Below are 18054 nucleotides of genomic sequence, written 5' to 3'. Positions count from 1 at the left end.
CGCCGGAAGAAGGCCGAAGCGGACTTCCGGCCGACTGTGAGTGCTGGTTCCGGGTTTCCTGGCTGGCGCGGGTGGCCGGCGCTGTGGCCCCGGGACAGGGCCATGGAGAAGCTGCGGCGAGTCCTGAGCGGCCAGGACGACGAGGAGCAGGGCCTGACCTCGCAGGTAGCGAGCCGCCCCTCGCCCGGCCCCAGGAATGCCCGCGCGCCCGGGCCGCAGCGAGCATGGGCCGCAGCAGGCGGAGGCGGGTGCGGGGCCGGGTCCAGTGGTCCGCAGATGGCCTCCTCTGCTCGGCCAGTTTGCTGTCTCCCCGCTCCCAGATAACCCAGCCATCCCCACGCTACCCTCACCCAACCTCTGCTTGGTTCTCTGAGCCAGGTGTGAGCATCTGAATTCAGCCTGTTCAGCGCAAGTAGGTGTGCAGGGCATTTGTCCTGCAGATCTTAAAGCTTGTCGCATCCGTTTGCATCTAGGAGTAAATTAGGTGCTGTGAGTGTGTGTGTGGGAGGGGTCTTTTGGAAGTAGGGAGACTGGAAAAGAAGTAAGACTGAGTTAAAAGTTTCTGTTGAGGCAATGAGCCTTGGTAAGGGATTTTGTTTTCTAAAGCCCTTGTGTCTGCAGTTTACCCACAAGACGTGATAAGGGTTACTTCCTCCAGTATTCTTAACAGGGTTAAAAATAGCAGTGGAGCAGGAACTGCTTTATAAATATGTTTTTAATTGAATGCTAATAAGTTTATGTTTGCCTGTCACAGAAGTTGAACATTTAAAATTGAATTGTACTACATAGGAATTTTTGATTTGTCCCCTTTCCTTTCATGACTTACTTCTCTGTCATCATATTCATTGAGTACTTCTTATGGGTAGGGTTCTGGGCTAGTCTGTAAGGGTTTGGAGAAACTGCAAGACAAGTGTCTGCTCTCACTGAATTCCATAACTATAAATAATAACAGCAGAAATGTCAGTAAGGCTTACCCAACTCACTGATGTTTTTGTAACCACTATTTTGTGCTCCACTTGAGGTTCTAGATCAGTGCTGTACAATGTACTACCGTACCACATGTGGCCATTTAAATTTAAATTGATTAAAATTGAATAAAATTTAAAATTCAGTTCCTTAGCCACACCAGCCACATTTCAAGTTTCAGCAGGCACATGTGGATAATGGCTGCTGTGTTGGACAGTGCATATATATTAATAGAACATTTCCATTGTAGAAAGTTATGCTGGAAAGTTCTGCTGTAATCTTTGGAGATATGAAGGTGATATTTTCACTTCTATTGAGATGTCTATCTTGAAGGGACAAGGATATGTAAAGAAGTAATTGATCAAAGATCAGAGTGACTGGGATTGACAAGTGCTGTGAGTTCCGAGGAGGTGATTGTTCATTTAGCAAATATTCAAGTTCCTACATATGTTTGGCCCTGTTCAAGATGCTGATGTTGTAACAGTGACCAACACAAAGACCTCCCCCACATGTAACTTCCTTTTTAAATGGGGGAAACAATAAACAAGTTTATAATGTGTCAGCTGGTGCTAAGTGTCATGAAAAAAGTTAAAGTTGAGGAGATTGGAATTGCCACATTAGGATGGTCAAATAAAGCCTCCCTGTTAGGGTGACGTGAATATAGCTCTGAGGAGCTTGCGGTATCTGGGCAACTTGTGAATAATAGCCTCCCATGCCGAGGGTACAACAGATACAGAGCCCTGAGTGTAGTTGTCAGGTTTAAGGCCAGTAAGGAGGCTAGAGTGGCTGGAGCAAAGGGACAGAGAAGTCTTGAAAGACAAGTGTAGGAGACATGGTGAAGCAGGAAGTGGGATTCCTGATTGTGTGGGGTCTCATGCGCCTTAGAAAGGATTTTAGCTTTACTCTGAGCTTGATAGGAAGCCTTTGGGTTTTGATCAGAGTGGTGGTGTGACCGGCTTGGACTTTAAAGGATCACTGGCTGCTCTGTGGATATCAAACTGTAGGGGTGAGGGTGGAAGTCCAGAGATTTGGTGAGGAGACCGGTACAGTAGTACCGATAAGAGATGACTAAGGCACGAATCAGAGTGATGAAAGTGATGGTGGTTGAAAAAAAAGTGGTCAGATTCTGTAGATGGTTTGAATGTGTAGCCAGCAGGATCAGTTATTGATGGATTGAGTGTGTGCGAGCAAGAGCAGCCACGGATGCTTCTGTGGCGACTGGCCTGAGCATCTGGAAGGATGGAGTTACCAGTAACAGAGCTGTGGGAGGAGCAGCATTATGGATGAAAATCACCTCAGTGTGGATGTTAAGACTGAGCTGCCAGGTAGCATCCAAGTGGAGATGTCTGGAAAGCAGTTGGACATAAGATTCTAGAGTTTGTGGGAGGAAGTATTATGAGAAAGATGAGATCACCAAGGAGTTGTGTGTAAGTAGAAAAGAGATGAGGTCCAAGGTTTGACCTCTGGATTTCTCTAGTGTGTAGAGTTTGGGAGGATGAGCAGAAGCTGAGAAAGAAGGCTGGGAGGAGCAGCAAGAGGAGCCATAGCCGCGCAGGTCCGAGAGGCTAAGTGCTACAGGAAGTCACTTTATCACGGGAGGAATGTGATTGGTTCTCTAAGACCTGATCCAGGTTTCTCCCTCCTTAAATTCTTTCCAAACATCTCCCAGGATGGCCCAGACTCTGGTTGCTTTGCCTCTCCCCTGGCCTCAGACCAGCAGGGAGATGGAGCAGACCATACCAGATTCCCCCCCCCCCCCCCCCCCCCCGGGATACCCAGAGCCTCGTCCAGCTCCACCACCGGCCTAGAACCATCCTTGTCTTGACCCAGTTCTATCATGTCCTCCATCCTGTTCATGCCTACTGTACAAGAGGCTCAACACCCTTGGGACATCCCTCAGCAACGTTCATGAAGGCTTCAACATAAGAATTCTGGGAGACACAAACACTCAGCACATAACACTCTTTGCTCTGAGCTTCTTGCTAAGGCACCATATTGTGTGGTTGTGATGTGGACAAGGTACCGGATTCACCCGCAGGTGTTACTGTGGTAGAAGCAGCATGTGGGTCAGCATATTAGTGTCTGTACAGGGTACAGAGCTGTCTACTGACCAGGCTCGAGTCCTCCCTCTTACTCATCTGCTCAGAGAGGACCCTATTCTCCCCAAGCCCACAGAGAAAGGTTACTGGGCAGGTTCCCTGGGGGCCTGAGCACCTGCTCACGCAGCACACCTGTGCTGGGGGACTGCCCCACCCGATCTCATATATCCCTTTCTGCTTCCTGAGGGACCCCTGCGAGGCACACCAGCTTCCTGGCTGGTGAGTCAGATAATGCCACTTTGTGAACAGTCAGGTCACATGGGGGTCCCATGACCAAGCCTGCAGACTCTACTTGCAGGGGTGAGTTCTTGCTCTTGCATGAATTAGTTCCTGAGAGAGCAGGCTCATGTTTGGTCTTTTTTGCACACACCACTTGCCTTTCCGCTTCCCCAGCATGTGTTGATGCGGCACGTGGCTCTCACGAGAAGCTGAGCTGAGCCGTGCCAGCACCATGCTCATGGATTTTCCTGCCACCAGAATCATAAGCTAAATTAACCGCTTTTCTTTATAAACTCCTCAGCTTCAGGTATTCTGTTACAGCAAGAATAAACAGACTGAGACACGCTGCTAGATTAGCTTCTCAAGGGTTGGGGCTTTGTTTTGTTGCAGCTAGGCTGTCTCTTTGCCTCCCTTCTTTTGGTAACAAATAGGTATAATAATTGCTGGCAAATTTTTTTTTTTGTTGGGTGGAGGTGGCAATTCTAATGTGTATTTCTTTTCTAGACTAAATTTAAGAGATTGACAAAGTTGCTGGGTTTAGGGGGACCATTCCTGATATTGGTTAGAAGAGAAAGCACACAAATGCTTCTGCTGAAGCAGACCTAGGGGCGCTGGGTTCCTTCTGTCTCCTTGCTGGAAGATGCAGTGCCAGGTTTTCTTTCATGTCAAAGTATTGCACGATTTTCCCAGTTAGGAAATCTGTGATTTGCTTCTGTATCCCAAACAATTTGCAAAACTTGAGACAAGTCTTTTGCTTGTAGATTGAATATTCCACATTTACAAATGGAAATAATTTGTCATAATGTTTCATTTTAAAGATCATCCCATGGAAGATGGCAATAAGAGGAAAAAGACTACTGCTGTACAAATAAACATGCTGTTTCATTGCTCAGAGAAAAATAAACTGGCTATTGAAAACCAACAATTGAACTTACGAACAATGGGGTGATTTAAACTTGTAAAAGAAAGTAAAAATAGATGCTTTTTCTTCTTTTGTTAAATCCTTCTCACACCATCGTGGACTCACACTAACCTTTAGAAATCATGATTAGTGCACTATTTCCATTTTTTAATTGACAAAAATTATTTATGGGGTACAGCGTCATGTTTCGATATATGTGTACATTGTAGAATGGCTAAATCAAACTAACACGTCCTTTTTTAAATAAATACTTAGATCACTTACTATGTAGTGTAGTCTTTAGGGCTTATTCTGTTCTATGTAGTTAAAATATACTTGATGTGTGTTCTTCCTGATCAGAAAAAATGAAATTTAGATGTTTTTATGGGCAAATTCATTCTTTGTTTAAAATCACATGATCAATTTTGCTTTAAATAGATGACATTGTTGGAAACAAGAATGTCTATGAATTAGAGCAAATTTTGAAAACCATTTAAAATCTGTTAAAAAGTGATATATGTTTCATTGACAGAATATTTAGTTATTTTTATCTACTTTTCATGCTACATAAGGATTGACAGATTAATCTATTGAGGTAAGGAATGTAATCAAAGACATTTTGAGATGTTGCATATACACCACTCTTTTTGTTTCATTCTTAAAAATACATTATAAACACAATATACTCTTACCTTTAAGTGTATATGGTAGTATAAATAACAGATTTAAATTTTGGAATAAATCCTTATCATATTATTTCTAGTTTCTTGAAACAACTGTTGTTGATACTTTTTCAGCCTTATTGAGAAATATGTTTTGTTAGTATACTTAATATTCTAAATGTATTTAATCATTACTGTATGCTGGATTATCATACTGTATAAAGTACGCATGGTTAATTTCTGCTTTTTTCCCACACAACGTGTATAATTTGCATGGCATCTAGGAACATTGTTGCTGAAAAATAAATTATCATTTCAAAAATTTGTTTGTACAAGGGTTGAGAAGATGCCCAAGACTTTTATGAGTTGGATTTAAATGAACATTTTATAATGGGAATTGTCAGATATGTTCTGTGGTAGACTCTGCTGTGCCTGCCCAGGCTCCCTCCGTTAGGTGGACTGGCATCCTCCACTGCTGGGTGCTGAGTGCTGTAACTGCTGCCCACGCTGCTTGTGCAGTCACCCCACTGCACCCCCGGCCTGCGGCCAGTGACCAGGTGCTGAGTGCTGTCCCCTGCTGCCCACCCTGGTTGTGCAGTCACCCCACTCCACCCCCAGCCTGCAGCCAGTGACCATCCGCTGGGTGGTGGGTTCCAGAAGGCCAGCCCCCACCTCAAGGCAGGACTTGAACTGTAGCACAGTTTACACTGCAGGCCCAGGCACACTCCAGGTGAAACTACATCCCTGCTTGGTCCCTTCTGCTTCTCTGTCCAGCTTGCCTCACTTCCTTAAAGGTTTCTGCTAAGAACAGTTCCTGCATAAATATCCCCATCTCAGGCTTTGCATCTAGGGTGCCTAACTGAATAATACGCCCTGAGACCCACAGAAATTGAGAGAATGCGTGATGAACCCCGTGTACCCCTGACCCAGCCTCAGCACTTAGCAACTTTTTGCCTGGCTTGTTTCATCTGTTCCTTATTTTTTTTAATCATCATGTATTTTATGATATATCATATACCATGTCATTTTATCCATGTCAGTATGCATCTGCTGTTCCTAACAGGTAAGGATTTCAGTAAAACATAAAACAATACTGTTATCAGACCTAACAAAATTAAGTTATTCCTCGATATCATTCCCCCACCATGTCCATACTTCCCTTAATAACCATAGAATCTTAATATTCTTAAATAACACTACAATATGCAAAATGATACAAAGATTTAGAATATATGTTAAAACTTTAATTTAGTAAAGACTCAGATTGGTAACTGGTGACTTAAGAACATATTCTGAATTCTCCCGTTCATTCCTAAGGTCCTGGATGCCTCGTCCCTTAGTTTCAACACCAGATTGAAATGGTTCGCCACATGCTTCGTGTTTGGCATTTGCTTCTCTATAATGGTGAGTTATGGCTTTATATTGCTTAATTTTTATTTTGCATCAGACTAATAATCCCATTTAGTCCCAACAAGCAATCTACTTTATCTAAATCCCTGTTAGACTACTTTAGTGAATATATTTAGTCATCTGAAATAAAGGGTAGAGATCAAAACAATGATGTAGAAGTTAATATTTTGGGGAGTTTTATGGATTGTGGAAATTTATTTAAGAAAAATCAATGTAAAGAGAGCTCATGAGTTTATGATTTAAATGTGTTTATTACCTTTTTTAACTTGCCATTTTATGTGAATATTTAATTAGAATTGAGATTTACCGACAAGTACAAAGAAAATTTTGTTATGGCTCATTTATATATATTTATGCAAATAGGCAGAAGATTCACATTAGTACATAACGTTGAAAATTAGCTGACTGTTTTTCTTATGTAATCAGAGACTATATACAAACACGTTTATATTTAAACATTATATTATTACATAATATTTGTTATTATTACTGTAGTAGCACATTTATATTTTAGCCATTAAAATAATAAAATTATTTTTACATAATTGTAATATCTTAACTTAGGGAACTGCATTGCTGTGGGTTCCAGGTGGCATAAAGCTTTTTGCCGTGTTTTATACCCTTGGAAATCTTGCTGCATTAGCCAGGTATGTATGTAAGTTTGGCATCTCAAAATATCTTCTTTGCTGTTGCTATTAGGATGGTACAAAAGTAATTGCGGTTTCGGGCCGTGAATTTTAGATCATCATAACTAGGCTCAGACACATCTTTATTATAATCAAAATAGGAACCATTACAGTCAACACAGTTTTGCCAAGGAGAAATAAGTTTGTTTATTCCTGTAGCATAAAAATCTGTGCTTCCGGATTCCACGAACTCTTAGAAAGCATTTTCTGCATCCTGCTGGTTGGGGAAGCGTTTTCCCTACAAAAAGTTGTCGAGATGCTTGAAGAAGTGGTAGTCAGTTGGCAAAACGTCAGGTGAATGTGGCAGATGAGGCAAAACATCGTAGCCCAATTCGTTCAACTTTTGAAGCGTTGGCTGTGTGACAGGCAGTTGGGCATCATCTAGAGAAGAATTGGGCCCTTTCTGTTGGCCAGTGCCGGATGGCACCTCACGGATTTGCTGAGCAGACTTCTCAGATATGATGGTTTTGCTGGGATTCAGAAAGCTGGAGTGGATCAGACCGGCAGCGGACCACCAAATATGACATTTTTCTGGTGCAAGTTTGGCTTTGGGAAGTGCTTTGGAGCTTCCTCTCGTCCAGCCACTGAGCTGGTCATCACCAGTTGTCGTATAAAATCCACTTTTTGCCACATGCCACAATCCGATGGAGAAATGGTTTGTTTTTGTTGTGTACAGTAAGAGAAGACGACACTTTAACAGGACGATTTTTTTGATTTTTGGTCAGCTCATGAGGCACCCACTTATGGAGCTTTTTCACCTTTCCAATTTGCTTCAAATGCTGAACAACCGTAGAATGGTCGATGTTGAGTTCTTCAGTAATTTCTCGTGTAGTTGTAAGAGGATCAGCTTCGATGATTGCTCTCATTTAGTCCTTGTCAAATTCCGAGGGCCACTGCGCTCCTCATCTTCAAGGCTCTCATCTCCTTTACAAAACTGCTTGAACCCCCACTGCACTGCACGTTCGTTAGCAGTTCCTGGGCCAAATGCGTTGTCGATGTTGCAAGTTGTCTGGACTGCTTTATGACCCATTTTGAACTTGAATATGAAAATTGCTCAAATTTGCTTTTTGTCTAACATTTCCATAGTCTAAAATAAATATCAAATAAATAGCAAGTAATAAGTCATTAGCAAAAAAAATAAAGTGAGCAATGCACATTAAAATGATATATAACATAACCACATTTATTTAAGAATGTATTCCAGTATCAAACAGCAAATGTCAACAATGCTAGAACCGCAATTACTTTTGCACCAACCTAAATACCAAACTTACCCTTCTGTTAATAGTAAGCACTTTCCTAATAGTATATGTTTCTGTAGCTCTGTACATACAGTGAATTCAGGCACAAAATTTACATTAATTTAATAAATATTTATTGACTCCTGCTGTATGCTGGCTTCCTTAATAGCATATTAATGATAAGTATAGCCAACATTTGGGGCCACTTACTGTGTGCCAGGGAATATTCTAATCACTTATATGTATTACAACAAGTTTGTGAAGTAGTTACCATTATCATCCCCACCTGGAGCTGGAGATGGCAGCCCAGAGCGGGTGAGTCACGTGGCCAGGGTGGTGCACCCAGCACATTGGCTGAGGCAGGACTCCCAGCAGACAGTGGGCTCCAGAGCCCAGGCTTGTAGCTCCTGTACTCTAGGCCTCGTTCTTGTGGGGTTAACGTTTTAATGAGAGACAGCCAAACAGTAAGTCAGAAACAGATCTGATGGTGTTGGTGCTGAGCAGAGATGAAAATAGGATGAGACACCAGTGACTGAGCTACTTTAGATTGGGTGTCCGGGGATTCCTCATTGAGAATCTTCAGTTCATCTTTTGGTATGTTGTCTTGGTCCATTTTGTGCCACTGTAACAGAATGCCACAGACCAGGCAACGCGTAAAGAATAGCAATTTATGTCTCACAGCTCTGGAGACGGGGAAGTCCAGGACCAAGGCACCTGCAGGTGCAGTGTCTGGTGAGGGAGGGCTGCTGTGTCGTCACCTGGCTGAAGAGTGGAAGAGCAGCCTGTGGGAAGCCTTTTCTTTGAGGGTCTTGATCCCTTTCGTGAGGGAGGAGCCCTCATGGCCCGATCACCTCAATACTGTCACAGTGACAACATCTGAATTTTGGAGGTGACACATTGAAACCATAGCATGTCTGCTGAAATAGTTGGAAAGTTTCTTTTTTTTTAAATTAAGGAAAGAAACAAAACATTTAGTATTTTTATTAAATAAACTAACAGAGTTTTTTTAAAAGCAGTTTAGTTTTGTATAGCCAAACAAATTGGTATACCCATCTCTCGGTTATTTTGTTTGTTTCAAATAGCACATGCTTTTTAATGGGACCCATGAAGCAACTGAAGAAAATGTTTGAAACAACAAGATTACTTGCAACAGTTATTATGCTTGTAAGTAAATAATGAATGTTTTTCAAAACTATTTGTAGTATTTTTTGCATTATTTTATAAATAATTGCTCTTATATGTATACTATTACTCTATTTCTCTAGTTGAATATAATAACTATTATCTTCCAGGCTATGCAGTTAAAGAGTTTAGATTATACAGTATTATCTAAAATTACTGGCTGGGCAAAGCCTACTTTCTGTTGCATATATCTAACGTTGTTTATAGTTGTGTGTATTTAAAATGACATTAGAGCTGGGTGTATTTTCATTTTTAAGTCTACAGATTGTTTCTGAATGGGTTGTCATTTGTACTCTTTGGAGAGTAGGAATAGAAGATAGGTCACTTCTGTGTTCATTTGAATCTTTTCAGGGGGAATTGACATCATTTGTCATCTGGCTTTTGTTCCTTCCCTGTTTGCCTACTTGACAAATAATCCTAATAGTGAGACTTCTATAACAATACCTTTAAATGTGCCATTCATTACACTGTGGGTTCTGTACGTGACTCTCAGGTCATCACCCCTGAGTGGTCTCTTTATCCTGCGCCTGGGTGGGGAGTGGATGAGAGTTCACACTGTGGTCAGGATAGTTTCCGTCATCATACATGGGGTGTGGAGCTGGTCATTGTGTCTCGTGGGCAGGGACCCAGATCCCCTCCCCATCATCCTCTGGTTCCTAACTCACTTGTTCTGTGTCTCTTGCAGATTTCCTTTGGCTTACAGTATTTACGTAGTCAAAGAATTCAAATACCACCATTAGCTGATTAGTTTTTACTTATAACTATCAATGTGAGATTTTCAAACACAACCAACCTATGTTAATTCATAAGTAAGAAAATGTTTATTAACTGTAATCTGCCCAACAGTCTTTTACCATCTCCTCAACAGCAGAAAAAGTCATTTTTAGCTTGTTTATTTTTATGTCTCTATTCAACTTCATATTTTATTGCCATTTTTATAACTCTTCTAGTTATTTTGAAATTCCAATATTAGTATGTATAGCAAAAAAATTTTAAATTTAACTTTACCTAGATTACTAAGAACTTATCCTTCACTGTTAGACTATACATTTATATTCCACTAAGATTTTACTTAGATTTGTTTTCTGTCATTTTTTTATTTTTATTTTTATTTATTTCAGGATAATATGGGGGGGACAAACATTTTGGTTACAAGTAATGCCTTTGCCTCGCCCAAGCCGGGGCCAGAGGCATGCCCTTCCCCCATACAGTGCGCGCCACATCCATAGATTTGTTTTATTTAAGATACCCGGGCACTTATCACTTAACCTTTTTAGTAATGTACCTTACACAAACAAGCCCCGAGTCGAGAGAACGTTGGGCCATTTGGACATAGGAAATATTTCCCCTAGTAGAATACTTCCCTTATTATGATTTGCTGCTCACCTAAGGCTGTGCCTAGTAATGGTGGTAAAGAGGCTCTGCCACTTAGCCCTTCCTGCGCCAGCCCCCAGCTCACGCACATGACAGACATGCTCTACTCGTTACAGCAGTCCTTTGAAGCAGGTAGGTAGAAACTCCCCATTTTAAAGAGAAAAAAACAGGTCTAGATTAGTTGACTAACTTAACCAAGGACTCTCAAATAACAGGCATCAGACAGGATCTTGTACTTCCAAACCTACCTCTCATGTTCACTCCTGTGCCTGCTTTTGGTGACACAAGTGGAGGGATAGTTACAGGGATATAGAAGGATAATGTAATCTTTCCACATGGAAAATTATTACAGGACTGCCATTATGTAAAGCTGAGTAAAATAGAATTTACTATGTATTAGCAGTTGTACTAAGTGGAAACTGTTGGCACTGTACTAAACACTAACATAAGCATTCATAATAACAGCTTTTTATCACTTTAAAACATTCTTCAGGCTGGCTTGATGGCTCACGCTTATAATCCCACCACTCTGGGAGGCTAATGTGGGAGGATTGCATGAGGCCAGGAGTTCAAGACCAGCCTGAGCAAGAGAGAGACCCCGTCTCTACAAAAAATAGAAAAACTAGTCAGGTGTGGTGGTGCCTGCCTGTGGTCCCAGCTACTTGAGAAGCTGAGGCAGGAGGATGGCTTGAGCCCAGGAGTTTAAGGGTGCTGTGAGCTATGATGACACCACTGCTCTCTAGCCGAGGTGACAGAGTGAGACTCTGTCTGAAAAAAACCAAAACATTCTTCAAATGTTCTTAGAGTTTACTTAATCAATAGATTATTTATTAAGTGCTTCCAATTTGCCAAGGAATATTACAGTCATAGACTTTAAAGTAATACTCATGGAATGAATATATAGGTAAAATTAGGTAGCTGTATTAGTATTTTTGTAATACAGTATGTTTGTGCAAATGAATGTGGAATAACTTATGCTTTTTTATGAAGCTTTTGAAAGAATATCACATTTACAATTTACTCTCTCTTCCCCTATAGTTGTGTCTCGTATTTACCCTGTGTGCTGCTCTTTGGGTAAGTGACATCAGCCATACTGGCTTTTTGCTGACTGTGTCTCCTCACCAGGTGAAGTGCCATCACACCATCATCTCAAAATAGCTTAAAGTCTGCTTTTTAAAACCCTCCAAAGATTAGGTGTCCCTAAAGTTTTATATGGTAGCATCCAGTTGATAAACAAGCCATAGATTCTCCTACCTGTTAATACAATATAGAGGTAGTTAATAAACACATACGCACACGCGTGCTGTGGGAGGTACGTCTGTTCTCTCTGTCCACTGTGTTAGCTGGTGGGGCCGGGCCGTGGCTTGGTCAGGGAGGGTGCAGCGGACGTGGCAGGTGCGTTGATGAGTAAAAAGGTGGTAAAATCGGCCGGGCGTGGTGGGTGGCTCACGCCTGTAATCCTAGCACTCTGGGAGGCCGAGGCGGGTGGATTGCTCAAGGTCAGGAGTTTGAGACCAGCCTGAGCAAGAGTGAGACCCCGTCTCTACTAAAAATAGAAACAAATTATCTGGCCAACTAAAATATATATATATAGACAGAAAAAAATTAGCTGGACATGGTGGCACATGCCTGTAATCCCAGCTACTCGGGAGGCTGAGGCAGTAGGATCGCTTAAGCCCAGGAGTTTGAGGTTGCTGTGAGCTAGGCTGAAGCCACGGCACTCACTCTAGCCAGGGCAACAGAGTGAGACTCTGTCTCAAAAAAAAAAAAAATGGTAAAACCAGTAGGAGACAAGGCCAGAAAAACATAAGAAATTAGCAAAAAAGAGACAAAAGAACCTAAACCAGTTTTGTAGCACTTGTGGATAAGGTTAATGGCTCTTCGTTAGCCTTAAAGAAGTTATGTTACTCCAGTTCAGTCTGCTGCTCGACGTCTCCGGGTCCTCATTGTGTGCACTGTGCTCTGCCTCCTTCCCAGAAGGGTTTGCAGCACCTCTTAAACCATCAACAAGAAAAGTACACGTTTTAAAGAAGAAAGGGCTGTATAGAATATATTTTAGAAATATTCTATCAAAAATATTCCAGTTTTCTTTTATTTTGATGATGTAAGGACTGAACTTTAGTTACATGAAACTCACACCTCATTTCCCAATGATAACTTAAAAGAATATTCTTTTTTTTTTGAGACAAAGTCTCGCTCTGTTGCCTGGCTAGAGTGAGTGCCATGGCATCAGCCTAGCTCACAGCAACCTCAAACTCCTGGGCTTAAGCGATCCTACTGCCTCAGCCTCCCGAGTAGCTGGGACTACAGGCATGTGCCACCATGCCCGGCTAATTTTTTCTATGTATATTTTTAGTTGTCCAGATAATTTCTTTCTATTTTTAGTAGAGACAGGGTCTCGCTCTTGCTCAGGCTGGTCTCGAACTCCTGAGCTCAAACAATCCGCCCGCCTCGGCCTCCCAGAGTGCTAGGATTACAGGTGTGAGTCACCGCACCTGGCCAAAAGAATATTCTTAAATAATTTTTGCATATCCCTATGGAACATTGATTTGTAGTTTGGGAATTATATAGTAGCCAGTTAATTTATAAACAGATTAAAAAATAAAGAAGTAAATGAATAAAAATAATGATGGACAAGGAATTCTTTTTTTTTTTGGAGACAGAGTCTCGCTCTGTTTCCTGGGATAGAGTGCCGTGGCGTCAGCTTAGGTCACGGCAATCTCAAACTCCTGGGCTTAAGCAATCCTCCTGCCTCAGACTCCCAAGTAGCCGGGACTACAGGAATGCACCACCATGCCCGGCTAATTTTTTCTATATATTTTTAGTTGTCCAGATAATTTCTTTCTATTTTTAGTAGAGATGGGGTCTCGCTCTTGTTCAGGCTGGTCTCGAACTCCTGACATTGAGTGATCCTCCTGCCTCGGCCTCCCAGAGTGCTAGGATTACAGGCCTGAGCCACCACGCCTGGCCAGGAATTCTTAAAATAGATCATTGTAAAACAACCATGGAAACTGCTTATATTATTCCAGAAGATCACAATAAAAGACAATTTCCTCTAATTAAAAAAAAAAAAAAAAACTCAAAAGGAGCAAGTAGGAATAAGCAAAGTAAGTAAATTTCACATAGGTTATAGATCTAAGTAATTGGGACTTTAAATGTTGATTCTGGAAAAGTTAACATTGACTTTAAAGACCTAACCTTTAAGAGTTTAATATTTTCAGCCTATGCACAGTTGTTTCAGTAACATTTATTTAAAGGCATATATTTTGCAGTATGTAAATTAGTAGATAAACAGAGTTTTAAAAAGGAAATGTACTTTATGGATATTTAAGTTTCAGGTCTACTGCATCTTAAACTTATCAGACAAAATTTAATAAAGAAAATAAATGGAGCTATGATCTTCACTTTTAAAGAGGATGAATTAAATGTGATTGTGAAAAATATCTTTAAAAATTCTAAATTCATTATTCCTGTGTTTTTGCTGTTAGTGGCACAAGAAGGGACTGGCCTTATTATTCTGCATATTGCAGTTCTTGTCGATGACCTGGTAAGTCTTTTCTTACACTGGTTAAAAAGTTGCAGTTGCCTGAGATGTGACAAGCATTTTGTTTGGAGCCTGTAAAGCCCTAGCATTTCCTCCAGAGGTTAGCGCGTGCCTTGGAGCCAGACCTCCTACACGGAGCCAGACTTCCTGCACGGTCCGATGAGGTGGGAACAGGGTGAGTCCTGTGGACTGGGCAGCGTGACTCAGTGGTACCATCAGGGAGAGCAGAGGAGGTGGGTGTCAGTGGTGGCAGAGTAGGGTGCTGTGTTCACACAGGTTATGCAGTGATGCCTTTCCTGACGTGAGAAAGAAATGATAAGAAATGCAGGGAAAGCCACATGAATCCATGACAGTGGGGCTATCTCACAGGATGAGCCCAGGGGAGGATGAGATTACCATGTATTCTGTACGCTATCGCTGGATAATTACAAGGTGGAACTTACTCTCATGTGGCCCTGTGGTATCTGGACATATCTTCTGAATTGGCGGTGATTAAATACTTGTTACATACTGGTTGAGCACCTGAAATCCAAAATGTGCCAAAATCAAAAACTTTTTGAATGCTGACATGATGCTCAAAGGGAATGCTCATTGGAGCATTTTGGATTGGAGATGCTCAACCAGTAAGTGTAATGCAAATATCCCAAAATCCAAAAAATTCTGATATTCAAAACATTTCTTGTCCCAGGCATCTCACATGAGGGATACTCAATGAGTGCTGCTTTTCTGGCTTTCCCTCTGCCGGTAGTTTCCCCTCTCTCTCTCCAAATATTCAGTCCTGCCCTTGTCCCCATCAGACTTCCTGCATCCTCTTTGTCTTGTGCTGCATCCAGTCAACCTGCGTGAAACCTCAGGAACAGTCATCCGATTGGTTAAACTTGCCCCCGTGGGCGCACTTCCATTGGGACACTGAACAGCGTTTTTTCCTCCTCCCTTCCTGATATTGCTGTTTTAAATCTCTTCTGTTTGGTGCTGCCCAGCCTGGGCCAGTCTGTCTTCTGGCCGTTTTTCTGTTTTTCCACTGGTAGATGTAACATTAATGAATGTTAAATGTAGTTCTCTAACTTATTTCAAATTAACTGTATTTTTTTTACTCTTTTTCATTGAAATGTGAAGAAATTGAAATTGAATCTCTTGGTTATTTTCTCTTATATTTTGCCTTTTGTTGCCTAATCTGTACCTAATAATTGATTTATCCCTAAAGGAGAATATAATTTAGTCTCAATTATTTTGCAGTTTCAATTAAAAAAATAAGTTAAAATGGTAACTTCCTTATTATAAGAAGCTCAAACTTTAGCATGCATCAGAATCACCTAGAAATTTGTTAAAATACAGTTACTTATGACAACAGTCTCGTGATTCAGGACGTCTAGGTTAGGGCCTGATCGCGTTTTTAACAAGTTCCCAGGTGATGCTGTTGCCACAGGTCTGGGGTCCCACTTTGAGAACCACTGTACAGTCTCATGCTGCTGTATTTGCGATAATGTTAGACATGGCCACTTGGCATAAGGAAAACCATCATTCGGATTACGTTTAAACGTTCCTGAATTTTTCTTGCAGGTATAGCCTGTCATACATCCCATATGCAAGGTGAGCTTGTTTGAATTCTCTCTTTTTTCTATCCTTTAATTATCTTCGCACAAATACATGAATGTAAATAATTTTTACATTAAAATATTATTTAAAAGGCTATTTTTGGTTGACTTTGACTTTCTTCCCAAAAGGAAATGAACTGTTTCCAATGAGATGAATGACGGCTTGCCACATACAGTATCCACCTTGAAGCATTTTGGATACATGTACCAGCTAGGTTAGGACGTTACTCCTGCCGTACCTACTGAACATTCACAGTCAGGAAATTTTGACAGGAGATTGTAGACCCTTCCATGGCTATAAATGTTCAGCAAATAGGATGCAGCAACTGCAGTAAAACAAATTCCACTTTTAAAAAAAGGAAGTTACTGGGAAAATGAGGTCTGATACATAAATGTTAGTTTTTAGCCAGCAGAAACATTATAGTTGTATGTCAAGAGGTGACTGCTATTTTCTTACATTTTTCCAGAGAAGTGTATTGATGTAGTTGTGGAGAAAGAAACCAAACTAATTCCAGTCTTGAACCTGATAGAGTCAGAAAAAGATTCAATAGGCAAGGTTTGCTGCTTTGTGTAATTCGGAGATATGTTGTGTATAAAAAACCAACAAAATTATATGCCTAATATGAACAATGAAGGAAATTGGCAGACATTCTAGTTTTAATCTGTTTCAAATGAAATGGATGATTCTTTTTGATAAACACCTGTAAGGAGAACAAGCAGAGCAGAGCAGGCTGCAGATGCGAAGCCGTTGAGCAGGGAGTGCGGAGAGACTCCGTCAGCCCAGGAGCTCCAGCTGGGAGACCCTCAGCACGCCCCACTGTGGAGGAAGGTCACCTCGACATGCTGTCCACACACCTGAGGCTTCTGGAAAATGGCCAGTCTCTCCCCACACCTTAGGTTCCTGTGCTTGAGAGCAGCAAGCCATGTACAGAATCTGCTCATAAGTCTCAGATTTTATTAGTGGATATTTTTAGCAGTCTAGGTAAAGGGTTTTTTTAAATGAATAAAAGCATCAACTAATAGTTCAAACATAGCATTTTGGAAGAAAAATGAGAAGTTGATGAAGTTTATAACATTAATTTCTTCGTATTCTTGGGATACAGTTATAAACATTTTACTTTTAAAATCTAGGTCATTAGTTCTTCAAAATTAGTTCTTTTGTTAGGTTATTTTTGGTATTTACATTTATTTCCTTGGATTAAGATCAGCATATGTGCTACTAAAGATTTCTTAAGGTAAATACTATTTCAAAAATTAGCAAAGTATTTCCAAGTCTCAGTTCTTGATTTTAAGTGGCATTCAACAAAGTTTTCGTTAAATCAAAACGTGTGATGGAGACTCCACTGAGTTCCACTGTAAAAGTGATCACAGTGTATTTGGCAGGAACACTTTCTACAAATTTGCTCTTGAGGAATATTATTATATTCTGGTTTTTTCTTCTCCCTTTTCTTCACTAGGGATGCAGTTATTAAATGCTGTTCTTCTCTCCTAAGTTGAAAATCAGAACTCATGGAAAAGAACATTGGAATGTTGATATTCTGTTTTTGGTGAAGTATGCTTTTCCCAATAAAATAATCACTTCAAAAACAACTGCAGTGACAGTTTAAGACCATTTTGTATACTGGTAAAAACTACATGCTTGATTAAACGGTTAAATGCTTGTAATTTTAAGTTCATTAAATGCCACTAATATGTTTTTCCAAAAATGATGTTTTTAATCTTTGCCAATTGTAAATTATTTTTAGCCAGTTTTTTAATCTTGGCAAAACATCGTTTGAAATGTAAATATTTAAGGGATAAACCTGTGCTGCAACATATATTCAGCTTTTTTTGGCTTTTTAAAAATGTCTACATTTTTAAGCCATCATGTTTTTTAAAACTTTAAATGTGAAACTTTTTATTTTAAGCTAAAAATTGCTTCTTATGTGTAATAAAAAATAATATATAAATCTTTATAATTTTGAAATAAACCCACCCTTGGAAAAATAACATTTTCTGAATCAAATTTGTAATATTTTAAAGTGATTCAATAAAATTTAGTTGAGGCACTGTGCAGTCTCTGTAGGCACGTGAGTGGGATACAGCCTCTCTCCTGAATAACACTCCTGAGCACAAACTGTAAAAGGTATTAGGACTGAAAGCAGAGCCCGTGCAGGGAAGGAGGTAACTGTGAAG

The 18054-nt window shown here is 40.6% G+C and overlaps 1 protein-coding gene across 1 annotated transcript; it reads left to right on the top strand.

Annotated features, from left to right (window-relative positions):
- Positions 1 to 9: 9 nt before the first annotated feature.
- SFT2D1 (SFT2 domain containing 1) lies at positions 10 to 17550 on the top strand. The gene is made up of 8 exons (XM_045544717.1): positions 10 to 165; positions 6165 to 6251; positions 6822 to 6904; positions 9267 to 9348; positions 11779 to 11814; positions 14229 to 14287; positions 15845 to 15874; positions 17337 to 17550. The coding sequence occupies exons 1-8, from the start codon at positions 103 to 105 to the stop codon at positions 17374 to 17376; spliced, it is 480 nt and encodes a 159-aa protein (XP_045400673.1). The 5' UTR covers positions 10 to 102; the 3' UTR covers positions 17377 to 17550.
- Positions 17551 to 18054: the final 504 nt, after the last annotated feature.

This window comes from Lemur catta, chromosome 2 (genome assembly GCF_020740605.2).
Source record: "Lemur catta isolate mLemCat1 chromosome 2, mLemCat1.pri, whole genome shotgun sequence".
Classification (NCBI taxonomy): domain Eukaryota; kingdom Metazoa; phylum Chordata; class Mammalia; order Primates; family Lemuridae; genus Lemur; species Lemur catta.
Note: the sequence above shows the minus strand (reverse complement) of the source record. Positions and strands in the feature narration are given on the sequence as shown.